Raw genomic sequence first — 17,963 nt, forward strand, 5'->3', positions numbered from 1 at the left:
AGTGTATTCCTTGCTACCTGTGTTAGTTTACTATGTGTTAGTTTGCTGACTTAAGTCCTATTTACTTTGATTAGCTTTGTTACCATTTGGATATTGTGTTTATTTACACATTTTTGTTGTACTTTTTGTAGATATTTTCTTCCTGGTTATCCACTGAAAACTGCATTGCCCATTGTATTTAAATAAGCAGATAAATAAAGTACATCTGTCAAAAACACCCAACCAAGCAACTATACACCTAATGTATCTACAAATATTAAGAAACCCCACATCACGAACTTGCCACCAGAAACTTCAAGCAGTAATCAACCGTTATGGAAAAGCAGGCAGATGTCTGATGCAAGTAAAAAGTAAAACTGCTTGAGAGAACAAAGTCCTAAGTTTAAAAATCACCCACCTACATATTCTCACATTCTCATCATTAACCCCCCAAAACACAACTGAAACACAATTAAAAACTAACAAAAAAATCCATACACTCACCAAACATACTTACCAATACTAAAAAAGTCCAACAGAAAGTTAAACCAGTCAAATGTACTGTAAGAATATCATATTTGGCCAGGGCATCAATGAACTTCCCCATCTCTTTTCAATAGATGCCATGGAAGAGTTTATATCTCACCTGAACTATCTCCAACTCAGGCAGATGGGACCTAGGTTTTGCTTCTCATCTGAAGGATGAGAAGAAAATGCACTAAAAATGTTTACCTGAGTAGTTAGAGCATCTAAAATGAAGTACCTTTCATTAACAAACACATAAATCAATCAATCAATCAATCAATCAATCAATAAATAAACATGAAGTGCTACTGTTTCTTCTGTGAGTCAGAAAATATGTCTGAAACCAAAATATAGCACAAAACTATGGAAATCTCTATGGAAATAAGAAAGTGATTGTGGATAAAAGGAATATGTAGGGGTCAGGCAGATAAATTAACTTAATATCTAGTACTGTAGAGGGTGATGAATTTTTGCCACATATACCTCTGTCCATTGTTAAGTATATTTTCCATCAAACTGTCACTTTTGTACGTACATATGTATGCATGCATGTATGTGCACTCTGCATGTCTGTACACCCAGTCTAGCTTGCTTATATCCTTGTCTGAGTCAAGAGTTTAGTCTATGTAGGTATACTTTTGTGTAACTACCATAATGCCATGAAATGATCACTTTGGGGATATTCCGTATGCCACTCTAAGCTGTACTCCATGCTTGTCTTTTTTTTTTTTTGCAGTCTTTGCCCCCACTGCCTGTTGATCATCAGCCCACTTTAAGCTAATTGGCCTATTCATTCGCCATCACAAGGGCAAAGGTTAAATAGGAATGGCTGTAATTTACATAGCCATTATTGATGGTTAAGGCTTTCTCTGTTTTATGCTCTAATTCATGCATGTACTCAGTAAAATGCCAGGGATGGAATAGGTATTGGACTGGCTGCAGAGGTTAGCCTCTGACTTCCCCAAGGGGCTTTCCTCCAGACAGCCCTACCCTTAATTACAAAACACAAGTAGTAGTTTTCCTGGTCTCCACCAGGGAAAACATAACACTCTGTGTGCTCCTGAGAGTCTGCATCCCTCCTTACACTCCAGAAGAAGTGAGCAGACCATGTCCCTTCACTCCTTCCACTCACTTTTTAGCTCCAGCAGTGCCAGGGCTGCTACTCAAACATGGTCACCTGGTTGCAGTCACGGTTCCACTCCTCCATCATAGAACCAGGCTTATAAGCCAGACTTCAAAAGTAGAGCCACTCTGCATGTAGGATGAAGGACTTTGGAAGAGTGAAAGATTTCCAGAACCCAGATAAATAATATATCCCCTTAAGTGATTACACATTAGCATGAGTTTATTTTGTTTTATTTTAATTTGTATAGTCCTAAATAACCATATTTCCTTGGAGATTCAACATGTTCAATGGCATTTAGGTTAGTGCATCAAAGGCACAAACATTGTACCCATTAAAATTAAAAAAATACAACCAAGGTGTTTTACTAGCATTGAAGTTAAAAACATGTTTTGCAGAAGGAAAGCTCCCACCCCTTTAAATATACTAACTTCAAGGCCAGGCAACTTTGGGGGTTAGACAATGCCTCCTTGCTCCAGATGTTCAGCATTCTTGAGGTAACTGTTGCAGCAGTCTTCAGGATTAATGCAGACTGATTTTTTGCTGTAATGTTAAGGCACATGGTAGTGTGGCTTCATAACACATACATATTACCTCTTCAGGTACTGTTCAGTTTGAATGGTGTTAAAGATTCAAAATGCTACCTTATGCTTGTATTACTTCTACCTCTGACAGACACAGACACACACACACACACACACACACACACACACACACACACACATTTATATGATCGATCTGTTGTACATACAGTCAAGCCCTTCAAACGCTTGTCACAATTAAGTCTAGTTTAAAGCAATTAATTTAGAACAATATTCAAACTGCTGAATGCTAATAATTTAAATGCTGTCACATTTTGTGCATTCAATTAATATTAAACATTCAGACAAGCTTAAGCAGTATATTACTACAAAAAAAGCTTTACATGAGCAAAAGAATGCACAATAAGCACAGCAGAGTAAGTAGCAGGTAATTTGAAAATACGTTCTTAGTGTTTTTTTCAAGTCAAGAATTTACTGTCTGCCCCGTGTCTTTGCTTTTCCTAATTCTTGCTCCTTGGATAAGTCAGTGGCTAAGATTTCATGTTGCCTATTTTTGCTAAAGCATGACTACGGATCCACAAATTCTCTCAATTACTACCATCTCACCATTTCCTACTTTACAGAATCTTTAAGCAGGAGTTTCATTGCTATAGTAAGTACAATAAACAGAGCTGTTGCCATTACAAGTTTTAAAAAAAGACCAGTACCATCTCAGGATGTTATTATCACCATGTCATTAGCATATTGCAAGTGCTTTCTAACATATTCCTTTCCTGTGTTCTAGGATGAAGTGCTTTTTGATAGCTGGGACAGCCTCTTCAATGGTCATCAAGCTCAGTACAATACCAATGTTCCAATTTACTCCTTTAGTGGTCGGGACATCCTCCGGGACTCTACTTGGTAAGCTAAAAAAATTCAATGCATACAAATGGAACAAACATGTCTATAACTACAGTAATAATTAAATTGCAATTTAACTCCTCTCACTACTGTTGTATAGCTAAAAGTGGGCAGTGGACTGGCTAAATAATAATGTCTTCACCTTAAATGTCTAAGATGCAGAGTTTATTCATGACTTGTGATGACTGTGTGGAATCTTCCTTGTTCTCGGAATGTTTGCATGGGTATTCACCAGGTACTTCAGTTTACTCCCATCTCACAAATACATACTGGTTGACAGGCTATAAGGAATTGTCTGTATAAATAAATATATATATATATATATATATATATATATATATATATATATATGGGTCTACCTGAAAACGCCGAAAGTGCACAACGCCGACATCGAGAACACCGGCACCAGAAGATCGACAACAGAGAAGACCAAAAGATGAGAATCCCGATGCTGAGAACACTGACATGTTAAGGTAAGTGTGCGGTAGGGAAGGACGTTAGGGTCAGGGTGTGGGTAAGGTAAGTGTGCAATAGTGACGGACTTTAGGTTTAGGGGCGGGTTAAGTGAGATAGGATTAGGCTGCGGGTAAGGTAAGTGTGCGATAGTGACAGACTTGAGAGTTAGGGGCAGATTAAGTGAGTTAGGGTGCGGGTAAGGTAAGTGTGCGATAGTAACAGACTTAAGGGTTAGGGGCGGATTAAGTGAGTTAGGGTTAGGGTGCGGGTATGGTAAGTGTGCGATAGTGACAGACCTTAGGGTTAGGGTTTGGGTTAAGATTAGCGCATAGATAGTTGTGTATGTAAGGTTTAGTGTAGGTTTGTAAGGTTTTTGGTGTGCTTGTGTTGTGTGTGTGTTTTCAGGGAAAGGTATGTGTTTTGTTGATTGTCGGGATTGTGGTTTGTTGGGCATGTGAAGTTTTGTGTATTTTGTCATGTCAGTTATTTCATTGTCGGTGTTTTGGCATGTCGGTGTTATCAGGGAGACCCATATATATATATATATATATATATATATATATATATTTTTTTTTTTGTTTTTAATGTGTTCTTCCCCTTGTGGTTCAGGTCATGAGAAATTGAGTCCACTGCCCTGCCCACTTGCTCTGTTAAGAAATGATAAATTAATTAATAAATGTCCTAAACTAAACTGTGTGAATTGTGAGCTCACAGGTACAATCCTAGAATTGGCAAGACATGGGTCATGGAAGAAATTTCTTTTTTTTTTTTTCCAAGAAAATTTTTATTAATTTAACATTTTAACAATATGTACACAGAATAGAAGAAATTCAGCACCACATACTGTTAGACTCTGTTAGGAATACATTGAATCATCAATGTAATCTTATACAGTTAACACACTGAGAGTTTTGGTATTTCAAAAACAACATTTCAAGGCTATCCCAACCACTAAATGTCTTAGTGTGGTTTACAGATCGTATTCTGATCACTTATTTTTAAGTTTTACTTAGTATAGCTGTTAAATTTAAAAATTCTTTGAATGTAGGAACTGAGTTCAGTTTCCAGTTTTTTGTAATAACTTTTCTAGCTACTGCCAGTAGACGCCAACATATTTTTTATTGTTTTGCTTTTACTGATACAGGAAGTAAAACATTCATTAGTAATCTTGATCTAGTTAAAAAAACAATTATCAGGCCATAACCCTTTAAAAAACATGCTTATCTCTTCCCATTATACATTTAATTTTTCACATTCCATAAACATGTACACAATCAGCTTTTATATCTTTAATACATCTCCAATAAACTAAAAAGTTTCTAGGAAGTAACAAACATGATATATATATATTTCTATATAAAAAAACTTTCCAGTATAAACTTGAACAAGGTTGACTAAATGATTTAAGTAGCAAAGATTTATTCTTGTCATCTCTTGAGTCACTCAATACACTACTATCTAAAGCTATACTAAAGCTACAGAATTTTGCATCAAAATTATTATTTATAATTGATTTGCACAAGCTTCTTTTGTAGGTGAGTTTACCTTTCATGATAGCATTCATTTATTCATAAAATGGGGGAATAATGTTCTGTTCCTCTTCGCACATTATCTACAATTCATTTAATTTCTTACTGTTGGATAATATTAACTAGTTAACAGATTCATACAACTTATAATCTTGCATTAAATATTAATGGCTACTTAGCTTTTCCTTTTTCAAAGCAATCAGACCATAATAGAAATCCATTCTTTTTTAGTAAATTAATTTTAATGCTGTTCTGAGTTTCCTTAAATGTAGAGGTGTGTGTGTGTGTGTGTGTGTGTGTGTGTGTGTGTGTGTGTGTGTGTGTGTGTGTGTGTGTGTGTGTGTGTGTGTGTGTGTGTGTGTGCAATGAGAAGGCACAAACATTTCCATTTTGACATGAATAGAGTTTTAATAAAACATTTCTTAACTGTTTTAAGAATTTATTTCATAGAGATTGTAAAGACTGAAATGAATTTCCTTCTAAAATAAATTTTATTAACCAGAAGAAAGGATTGTTGCATATTTCTACTTTATTGTATTTGATAAACCTATAAGAATTTGCTGTAATCTTGTTTCCATTGACTAGTATAAGTTTAGTCTATCCAGAGTATAATAGTTAAAAACTGGAGCAATGCAATAAGATTCTACATCTGGGAAGTTAATACCACCATACTCTCATAATCTTATATGATTTCTGAAAGCAATTATCTTCTTTTTATGATTGAAGTTAACATTTTTTCCATTTTCTTTAAAAGTTTTTTTGTGAAGTACTAAAGCTTTGATTGCAAGATATGTAATCTTGGGTAATATGATCATTTTAATACGTAATAATCTATCCTCAAAAGAAGAAAAAAATCATTCCATTTTTTAATAAGAAGTAACACTTCTTCAGTTATTTATTCAAAAGTGTAATAAATAATTTTACTCACATCTTGATGATTTTTATTCCTAAATATAAATATTTTTGTTGTTTTCATTCCAATTATATTTATATTTACCTTTAAACTGTCTAGTAATTGATTTAACAGTAAAGTTTCAGTTTTATTATTATTATTAAATTTCAGCAGTAATACTTCTTGAAACGTTTCAATTTCCTCATCTATTTCGACTAAATAATTTAAATCTCCTAGAGTTAATAAAATATAATCTGCAAAAAGCTGTATTTTAGATTGACAATCCTTATTAATTGAGAATCCATCAGGTTTTTTTTATCGCTTCTTGTGCTATTAGCTAAGGGTTCAGTAACTAATGCAAATAGTAGAGGGGAACAGGGACACCCTTGTCTGTGCCTTTATTTAAAGTGAATCCTTGAGAAATGTAAGATCTAGTTTTAACATATACTTTGGAGTCTCTGTACAGGTTTTTTAAATATTCCAATAAATTGATTTGGAAGTGTAAATGCTTCTAAACTTTTAAACAAGTAGTTCCAATCTATAGAATCAAAATCTGTCTCAATAGCTAAGCTAATTAGGGCCAATTTCTTGGTCATTCCTTTTGCTACATCTAAGATAGTCACTGCCTTTTTTATATTGACATATATTAATCTATTGACTATAAATCATGTTTGATCTTTATTAATTTATCTGCTATATCTTTTAATCTTGTAGTGAAGATGGAAGTAAATATTTTGCAGTCTACATTTAATAATGAAAACGTCTATATGAGGAAACTTATTATCCTTTCCTTGTTTAAATATAGGTGACATTTCAGAAACTTTCCCCAAGGGAGGAATTATTTTATCACTCTGAATTATCCTGAAAATGTCACTCAGTAATTCTAAAATATTTAATTGAAGCAAACTATATAACTCCATACCTAAACTCTAATCCTGAAGTTTTGTCTTTTCCCCCTTTTTTAAAGCTTCTTTAACTTCTGTTAGGGTAATAGGCTTATTCAGCAGAGATATTTGTTGATTATTAAGTTTATTAGTAACATTTTTCTTTAAATGCTTGTCAATTTTGTAATCATCAGGATTATTATTTTTATCTTTATTAAGATCATCATGGATTTAAAAAAATATTAAGCACTTCCTATATGTCTGAAGTAAGCTTATTAGTGTGAGGATTTCAGATATTATTGATTTGTGCCTTTTTGCATAACATCTTACTTCTATTGGCTAATCTGTGTAGATTTTTTGAAGTCATTACATAACTGTGCATTTTTATTTTTTTCTAAAGCTATCTCCACAATATGTGTTAAAACTGATATTTTGTCATTACATTTTAATGACTTCAGTTTTATGTAATTTCTGTGTTGTTCAGACTTCACTTTGTGCAGTCCATCTTGTATTTCTAACAATTTTTTATCCCATTTTTTTCATTTTATTACTAGACAATCTTCACATTCTATCTTTAATATGCATTTTAAAGAGTATCATAATATGACTTTTCTAATCTGACCATTATCATTCAAAGGTAAAAAAAAAATCTTGATTTGTTCCTTAAGGTAACTCTTAAATTGTTTTTATTTCATCATCTGCCATCTATTGAGTCATGCAATAGATGGCAAATGACACACGCACACACACACACACACACACACACACACACACACACACACACACACACATGCACACACACCTCTACATTTAAGGAAACTCAGAACAGCATTAAAATTAATTTACTAGCCCCATATCACCTGGCCACTCCCAACAGCCACTCAACTGCAACCACCCTAGCCACCCCCCCAATTAACTCTCATCTAAATAATATCCCTTGCATCCAAATACCACACAACCCAAACTATGCAGACTTTACTTTCATCTCTCCTACTAACCCTCACAGCCCTAACCTACATGACATCCTTACACACATACACACCACTACCACACACCACCTACCCTACAACACATATCTTCACACCTGTTACTACACACATAAGCTTTCATGTGGCCCCCTCTTTATTTAGTGCTAACACAATACTATTGCTATGTAACAAGTACGCACCAGTATCCTACACTAGAAAAACAGCATGTAAACTACACATAGACATTCTACAAATTGGCAAGCTTCAACTTTCACTAAAGAAATACCTCCTCACCTCTGGGGATATTCATCCAAATCCAGGACTTCCTCACTTACACGCATTCATAACTCGCTACTCCCCCAACATTCTCACCATAACAGAAACTTGGCTAAAACCCAGCACACAGAATGAAGAAATCCTCCCTCCGGAATATAATATCCTACAGCTAGATAGGATGGGTAAAAAGGGTGGGAGCATTGCAGTTGTTTATAAAAATACAATCTTGCTCCAACCTCTACTAACCCCTCTACCTAAATTTAATACAGCTGAGATAATAGGCTCTGTATTACTGTTAAATAAGAAAAAGAGCATCAGTATCATTTGTGCCTACATCCCTCCAGGTAACAACTCTCCAGTAATTGAGGAGATTCTACAATGGTCAAAAGATAATCACCCACAAGAGACTATTTTAATAGGTGACCTAAACACTGATTGGCTAGCCTGCAACTCTAAAAACCCCACTCACCACATCAACCTGTATGGATTCTCTCAACTCATTCAAGAACCTACGAGAGTTGACAAAAAATCCCATAAAGAATCTATACTAGACTGGACATTAGTAAACTACCGTGAACATAATTACCAAGTAGGTAATCTACCAGATGGACTTAGCGACCACCTCCCAACTTTCCTCCTACGAAAACGTATTAACTTTCACAAACCTATAGTCTATAGACAAGTCAGAAACAGTCGCAATGTCAGCTCTATAGAACTCAACAATATGTTAAAAAAATGTAACTGGGAACCACTACATAGCCTTGACTTAGACAAAACAGTGGACTATTTTAATACTACTCTTATTAACATCCTCGATTCAGTTGCTGCAGTAAGAACAATTAGAGCTAAGCAAAACTATGCTCCGTGGCTTACCAAGTCCATGAGAGCCCTATTAAAAAACAGAGATAAGGCATGGAAAACATGGAAAAAAGATAACACTTGTATATACAAACAAAACTATCAACACCTTAGGAATCAAGTCTAAAAACAAGCAAAGCTCAATAAACAGAACTACTTTCTAGATATACAAAACAAGCACTCCAATGACCCCCAAAAGTTCTAGCATGCAATAAACTCCCTACTAAAACCTGGTAAAACCTCAACACCAGCTCCCACCTCCACCTCTGCAAAAACAGATATCAATATAGCCTCCCAATTTAATCACCACTTTATTGAATCCATTAAATCACTATCAAGTCAACTTTCCAAAAATAGCTTGTCATCCAAACCAACAACTCCTAACAAATCACTTCCCTTTACAATCTCACCTGTCACAACCTCTACAATAAAAAAATACCTCTTAAAACTTAAACTCACTACTCTTGCAGCAGATGGCATACCTGCTCATTTCCTAAAACTGGCTGCCGACTCCCTATCCTACCCAGTCTCAATCATAATCAACTGCTCTATACAGGTATCCCATACCCCTCAACTATGGAAAATCTGTTACATTAGTCCCCTTCATAAGGGTGGAAATTCCTGTGATTTCTCTATCGCCCTATAGCCATTCTGTCTCTTTTATCTAAAATACTTGAAAAATGCATACACTCTCAGGTCATGCATTTCCTAGACTCTAGCAATCTCTTTTCCTCTACCCAACATGGTTTACGCCAACACCACAGCACAACCTCAGCTCTTCTGTCTTTCACAAACCAGGTAACCAACACAGGAATAACAATAGATTTGCATCTGCTATATTCCTGGACCTCTCTATGGCATTTGACATGGTTTCCCACTCCATTCTAATAGATACTCTTACCTCTTTATCCTTTGCTTCTAACTCTAACACTATTGCATGGTTTAAAAACTATCTATCAGACCGATAACAAGCTGTCCAGTAGCAAGGTGTCATATCATCTTTACTCCCAACTCCCATTGGTGTACCTCAAGGTTCTATACTGGGTCCACTTTTCTTCTCTATCTTTACTAATAGCTTACATACCTCTACCCTACAGGCTTCACTCATACAGTATGCAGACGACTCCACCCTGATCTGCTCTGCCTCAACTCTTACTGCCCTACAGCATCTTGCCCAAGAATCTTTTGCCTCAGTAGAAAGGTGGATCACAAATATTCACCTTATCTTAAATCCCAACAAAACTAAGCTACTTCTATTTACCCCTAACAAATCTAAAACCACTCCACTCTCCTTCTCTATCTTTTCCAATAATGGAACTGTCATTTCACTCTCTCTCCACACCAAGCTGCTTGGAGTTGAAATAGATAACAACCTACACTTTGACATCCACATCTCTCAAACTATTAAAAAGGTACACAAAAAATGGGGTCACTATACAGACAAAAAGATTTTCTATCAGATGAAGCTCGGGTCGCGCTAGTTCAAACCCACTTTCTTTCCACACTAATGTATGCAGCTTCAATTCTCACCTATGTTAGAAAATATGACCTGGACAAACTTGAGTCGTGTTATAACAAAAACGCCAAGTTTGCAAAAAATTCCCTCTTTAGAACACACCACTGTATACCTCTTAGGCAACTTCAGTGGCTTGAGCTCCCACAGTTATTAACCTATCACCAACTAGTCATAGCTTGTAACAGCCTAAAATATCCTGACAAAACTCCAGCCCTTAGAGAACTATTAACTAACTACATTCCAAATCGACCACTTCGCTCTGCCAACAAATCACTCCTTACTATCTCCACAGCTAACAACACAGCAGGTGAATCTCTATTTTCTCACAGTATAGCAAAATGTTGGAATAATCACCCTCCCTCAGTGACTTCTGCATCAAATACCAAACAATTCAAACACTCCCTTAAGGCTCATCTTATTAGTTCCTGGCTATGTCCATGTGTCACACAAGACTAATGAATGCTACCTTCATCTTTCTGTCTTATCTCCAATTATCAGGCCCTCAGTAAATATGGCAGTAACAAATGGTACTCCTTGACATATGGTAATGTTGTTGTGATCTCTGTCTGGATATGTGATGACTAGCTTAATTTTCACTGGTAAAAATTGTTGATAAGATCTTTCTGTTTGTACTGTAGTTTTAAGCAGAAAATACTGCTTAATAACAATGTATTTGATTTTTACATTATGTATAATTAACACTATCTGTTGTATTAATTAAGTGGAGCTTTTCTCCCCGGGCCTCCACTGTAAATGGATCTCGTCCAGTTGGACCAATTCGGTTAACAAATGTAAAATAAATAAATAAATATATACTGGGATTCTGTAAATAATCTGAAATGTCCTTATATCCATTAATATATTAATACTTAGTGCAGTATGATCAGATAAAGGACAAGGAATAGTTTTAAAGTAAATCACTTTATTAAGTAAATCTATATGGGCATAAATCCTATCAATTCTAGATTGCATCCCATGAGCATAAGAATAATGAGTGAAAAACAATGACACATCTTCTACTTTTACTATTAAAACAAATTATTACTAATCCATCTGTTTAGTGCTTTAGCTGATGACAGAACTTAGCTTTCTTCTGTTCACTTGTATCTTATAGTACATATGCAGTTAAAATCCCCTGCTAAAATTAAACTACTTTCCAATGAGTTTGTAGCAAGTTAAATTGATCTTTAGCCAGTCTTGCACCTATTTCAGGGATCCAATAAAAATTAGGTAGTGTATAGTGTTTACCATTATATTTAATTATTACAAATATATACATTCCTTTGGGACCACTAATGGATTCCATGACCTTGGTCATTGCAGTAGATTTTCTGCTAAGTATAGCAGTTTCTCAACTTTTTTTTTTAAAGATGTAGATGATAACATTTCGTAACCTAAGTTATTTAAATATTGTATATCTTTATCAATTGAGTCCCTTGCAAGAATGTAATGTCTCCTCTATTTAATTTTAGGTATCTCATTAATGATTTCCTTTTGTTGCCATTATGTAATCCATTTACATTAATAGATTAAAACTATCCATACTGTGTAGTTAAAAAGATTTATTTTTAAACATTTGATACATTTATCCAACATATTAATTTAATTGTATATAAAACTCTAATGCATTCCTCCAACACAATCTTAACATTCCACATATTGAATAGGCAAACTACCATATTATCTCTCTACCTATCAATACCTAAATGTTCATGAAAAAACTAGTCAAAAGCTATTGTGGCTTACAAATAATTAATATATTATATACAAGTTAAAAATAAGCGACTATTAATTTAGTTATATATTTTGCCATTTAAAACTGTTCCCCCATTACTACATAAAAGTTTAATAATTCTTCTATTAATCACAAATATTAAATAATCCAACAGTGTATTATATGCCTATTTAAGTAATAGTAGTATAAATTATCCATTAAATATTCCTAAATTATTTACTAATTCAACATAATTATAACTAAATCTCTAAATAAATAAGTAGAACAGAGTGGAACCCGAAGATGTAAAGATATCTGTAAATTTACAAGTGACGGGTAATCTTGTTATACTAAACTATTTTACAAAAGGAAAATTAATGCACATATATATTTATCATGCTAATATATATATATATATATATATATATATATATATATATATATATATGGATCTATCTTACAACGTCGACAAGTCAAAAAAAAAAATCAAATCACACCACCCACACCACATAATATTTCACACAAACTCACAACCCCGACACACGACACACATAATCCGACAATACACAAAACAAACAAAACAAAAAAAAAAAAAAACACAACACACACAAAGCACACCAAAAATCTTACAAACCAACACTAAACCTATACAACCTAACTACCTACAACAACCTAAACCCTAACCCTACCACCCTACTTCCTATACAGCACACTCACCTAACCCTTCACCTAACCAACCTTAACCCTAACCCACCACAACTTAACACAAGCTAGCCCCACACTAACCCTATCAACTTAGCACTACCCACAAACCTGCACCTACTCACCTTTTACTTACTGCCTTAACTATAACCCTACTAACAACCCTAACCCCTAACTAGCCTAGCCCTTAGCTTTACACCCGCTGCTAACTTAACCTCCTACTAACCCACCCTACCTAACCCACAATCTATCACAGTCGCACCTCCGGGCCTTAACCCCACTAACTAATACTACACTCATCGCAGCATTTTCTATTCTCAGCGTCTCACTTTTGATCTTTCGGTCTTCTCCGTTTCTCTTCTTTGGTCTCTTACTCAGTTGTTTCTGTCGTTCTGGCGTTCTGTCTTCTCATATCAGTCTTGGATCCATATATATATATATATATATATATATATATATATATGTGTGTGTTTTTATAGATCTAACAAAAGCTCTGAATTCATTTTAAAAGTGCAGCTGTCTAGATCTTAAAATTGTGTAGCACTTTTAATATGTTAACTATCTAAATATTAAAAAATCCTTTAAGTTATTGAACTAATTCATAAAAATATGTACATTCCTGTGAGGTCAAAGAGAATGTCTTGCTATTTCTATGGAGTCAAAAACAAAAATTGCAGTCTATATTGTATTCAAAAGTTACAATGAGCTTAATTCAAAATTCAAATTGCATTCTCCCTTCCCAGGTTTAAACATATTGAAAATTTTACTTTACTTTCTGTTAAAATGGATGTACTGATTCAACAATATAACACTCAGATGTCAGCTCTGACATTATGAAATTATTTATTTCCAATAGTCTTAGTGAACCTATAACATACAATATGCAAAAAGCTTCAAGATTCGCATGACCATGCTTCAAATTATAGCTGTCATTATATTTTCAAATATTTATATATGATTTTCTATGTAAACTATATGAGATATTGTACATTCACATTTCTGGCATATGCAGGTATATGTAATATAGATATTTCTTATAAGCAGTTTATTTAAATATTTTTCTGTCTTATTTGCCCACTAATATTATTCTACCTTATTCTATATACATAATTTGTATTCCTAGTCTCCCATAAAAGAGCAATTTAATCATCAGCTCTTTGTTAGAGTTTACAGTATGTACATATATTTCGTAACTTACTGATACTGCTCTTTTATTAATCTTACATAGCAGATATTTCATTCCTTGTGCATTTGCATATTATTAATAAGATGTTTACTCTTCTTATTAATGATATCACCTCAAACAATCTATAGAAGAATTCCCATTTGTTTAATTTGAATGCATGTTCTTCATCATTGCGAACTGCTGTTCTGAACTAGGTTTCATATCCTGACATTAGAATTTAATTAAAGCATGTGAAAGTGACAACTCACAGCAGCTGCTTATTTCCTCTGTAAGTTTCTCATTCATCTTAAATCTTTCAACTGTTTTAATCAGTAACAAACATCTAACTTTACTTCTTTCCATTAATATGTACAGTTAGAGTAACAAACTACAGCATAAGCTATTAGCATTCAGTAAAATGTAAGCAAATTATATGTAACCAACAGCTGAGCATAAAACATAGCCATAGTTATTTTAAATAGATTTCTCACATATATACTTGAAAAAAAAGAAAGAAAAAGAAAATTCCTTCCTATTTTTAGAGATATCAGTGATGAACTCTGACCTAGATATTTTCAAATCAGCCCAAGGAGCAGGTGGGAAGCAAGACAAGCAAGAATCAATCATTTTGATCCAACTGGAACATTCTTTTGTTCTCTAGCTCGTTACTTGCTTCATAAATAACATAAAAGGAGTGTGTTACACAGAAACAAAAAAAACAAAACCACTACCACTTTAACAGGTCTAATTAGCATATTACTTGGATCTGACATTCAGTTAAGACAGCAATGCACATGCTAAGCAAAGTTAAGCAAATAAAATTTCTATAGTCTTAAGGTTACCAATTCTATTTCCTATAATATAATGACATTCTCTTACAGGAGTATGTGTTTAACATTTAGAAATGCATTTATAAGTTTAGTTATAAAATATATTATTATTTCCCTGTAAATACAGTAAAACAGTAAAACTAGCAATTTATATTCATCATGAAATATGTTTTAGCTTAAATTGTAAAATACTACATACTCACCTATGTTTTGAAACTTAAAATCTAATAGGTATCCATTACTTAAATGGTAAATCTATTGTTTCAGAAAATAAAAGTCCTGCAGTCAGAAAGAAAGGTCACTGGTTCTTAAGCTTTATTTGTAGAAGCAGTTTTCCAGGAATTTCGTTCACTCTGTCTGTGGAGGGATACACTGTTCCAATCCATTTCTTCAGTATTGCTAAGAACTTTATTTTTATTAACAAAAGTGGATGCCTCCTCCAGTGTGTCAAATATTTTACTTCCTTCAAAAAGAAATAATTTGATCTTTGCATAAAACACCAAAATGGCTTTAATATTTTCTTTTTAAGTTCCTTAATCAGTGGTAAGCAGGACTTTCTTTTACTCATTACTTTACTGTAATAATCATTGTCAAATCTGACTACATGTTCAACTACTTTAAAAGGTGGGCTAGACCATGCTGTTTTTTAATATTTTATTTTTTCTAATAGGGCATACACTTAACTATATTTGAATGTATTGGTGAGTTTTCCTTCTTTGAATGTGCTCTCATGAATCTATGTGTCCTTTCAATTCCAAAAGATAAAGTTTCAGGTAGATTTAATGTTTTATGTAGGCAGGTTGTTAAGATAATAATAATATTGTCTTCCTCAATTCTCAAGGATTTTTAGAGGCCTGGAGATAGAAGTGAACTTTTGCCCAGTGCCAAAAAGCATTGTATTTGTTTTAGATGAGTTTGGCAGGAATTGTTTATCCTTTACCCATTGAGTAAGGGCATAAAAATTATCCTAAAGTTGAAGTTCAAGAGAAGAGACAGAGTGAGTGGAGTAGAATAGGACCATGCCCTCGGCATAAAGCTGGGGAGGAAGATGGAGCAAGTCAAAAGGGTGTTTGTTAATGTAAATAGAAAAGATAAGTGGTGCCAGAAAATATCCTCAAGGGGCACTTTTTTTCAGAGGGACTGATTTATAGGCTGATGAATTGAAATTAACTGAGAAGTGGAAGTTAGAGAGGTAGTTTTTGAAGCAAGGCAGTCTGTCATCACTAATGCCTATTTCAGTAATATGGCCCAAGAGAATTGAGTGATTGACAAGATCAAAGACTTTGGTGAGATCAATAAAAATTGCTGCAGTAATTAGAACTTTGTCCATTCCAAGAATATTTTTTTTGCCCAGTGTCCAGATAACTGAATGCACTCTGACCAGACCAAAAAGCTGTGCAGTTTTTGACAGAGAAGGTGGTGTTGGTTGATGTATTGACTGAGTTGCAAATTAAGTCATTTTTCCAGAATCTTTCCAAGGGTATGTAAAATACAAATGGGCCGAAAGTCTGATGGATTACAGTGAGTGGTTTTCTGAGGGATTAGTTTTACAGTGGCATTCTTTTAGATATTAGCCATATTATTACTTGTAATGCACATGTATATGTGTTTCACTGGTGTTATGATGTTGTCTCTGCAGTGCTAAATAAATCATGGGTGTAGGATGTATGCAGTGCATGTGGAATTGCAAGCACACCATTAAGAAAACTAACCGGAGAACTGAATGTGTGCAAGATAAAATGTGAGTCAAATAAAAGGCAAAACTGTAAAATAAGGTGAAAACATAATGAGAAAGAAAGCCATGAGGTGTACAGGAAGTGTGGTGCAAATGAAATTCAAAATCTTAGTTGTGGCTGTCAGAACAGGATGAAGCATTGTCTTGCTTGTAATCATTTTGAAGAAGTAATAAAAAAACAAACAGCTAAAAACACAAATTGACTTTATTACACAAAAATCCAACTGGTAAGTACTTTCATTTCCTTCATGGAACGTCTTCAGACCAAGTTGTATAATGAACACACTTTATTAAATACTTAACAATAACATGTGACCCAAAGCACTTAATGCCTTAACCCTTTCCTTCAAAGTTTTCCCTATCATTTAAACCAGGGTGTACACATGCATTCAGCCTGATTTGCCAACAATATTCTTTCCAGTCCAGTTCATCTTCTGCACCAAACCTATGATCAAAACCATTAACTTTATCAATTATTACAAATTTGAAACATGCCTTATTTTTTTCTAACAAATGTTTTTGCTTAACATGTTTTGCCAAGGTATTGCTTACATCAGTCTTGTCTGCTGCTCTTATATGTTCATTCACATCGCATGTATAATTCTCTAATGGTTCTCCCTATATAGAATGCTGGACATAATTCACACAGACCCATGTATACCACATATTTGGACCTGCAATTATACAAATTATTCAACCTAATTTCAAAATGTCTTGCTGTCATTACAAAATTCTTAACTTGCTTCATATATTGACATAACTGTTATATCTTTTCATCCCTACTTCCAACAAATCAGGCATACTTGAGCATACATTCCTTTTCTTAAAAAAGTCTTTTAATCTCTTTCTTCTTTTAGAGACAAAGACAGTATCTCCCCCCAATAACATTTTTAATTTCTTGAAAATTCATTAAGAATCTCCAATTATTCTTGATTATTCCTTTGATTTTACTTTCATCTACTGAATTGTCTAAAACACATGCTAGGGAAAAATTATTGTCATGTTCTTTTGACTTGCTATTTACATTTGCTACCTTATGTTCCCTTACATTTTTTACTTCCATCCAAGAATTGTTAATAATGTCCTTGGGGTACCTTCTTTCTTGAAATTTCCTTTTAAGTTCTTCATGTTCCTTTTCAAAAAATACTGACTCATCTGTTTACCTGCTTATTCTAGTGAATTGCCCCTTCACTATGTTTTTTCAGGCTAAACTTATGCATACTATTGTAATGGAGATAGCTGTTACTTTGCACTTACTTTTTATAAATCTTAACTTTTAAGGCATTGCTAGATCTATACACATTCAGGTCCAAAAAAATTAATGTTGTCCTTCCTATAATTAAGTGTCAACTGAAGGTAACTTATGGAT

General features: G+C 33.9%; 1 protein-coding gene across 4 annotated transcripts in view; it reads left to right on the plus strand.

Moving 5' to 3' along the window:
• Window positions 1-17,963, plus strand: part of COL18A1 (collagen type XVIII alpha 1 chain) — a 1,701,455-nt gene that overhangs the window by 1,665,457 nt on the left and 18,035 nt on the right. For all 4 annotated transcript variants that reach the window (XM_044075903.1, XM_044075900.1, XM_044075901.1 and 1 more), the window contains one exon: window positions 2,954-3,069. In XM_044075903.1, coding sequence (XP_043931838.1) covers window positions 2,954-3,069 — 116 coding nt within the window. The remainder of the gene's footprint in view (window positions 1-2,953; window positions 3,070-17,963) is intronic.

Source organism: Protopterus annectens, chromosome 6.part1, assembly GCF_019279795.1.
Source record: "Protopterus annectens isolate FY-2018-M chromosome 6.part1, PAN1.0, whole genome shotgun sequence".
Classification (NCBI taxonomy): Eukaryota; Metazoa; Chordata; order Ceratodontiformes; family Protopteridae; genus Protopterus; species Protopterus annectens.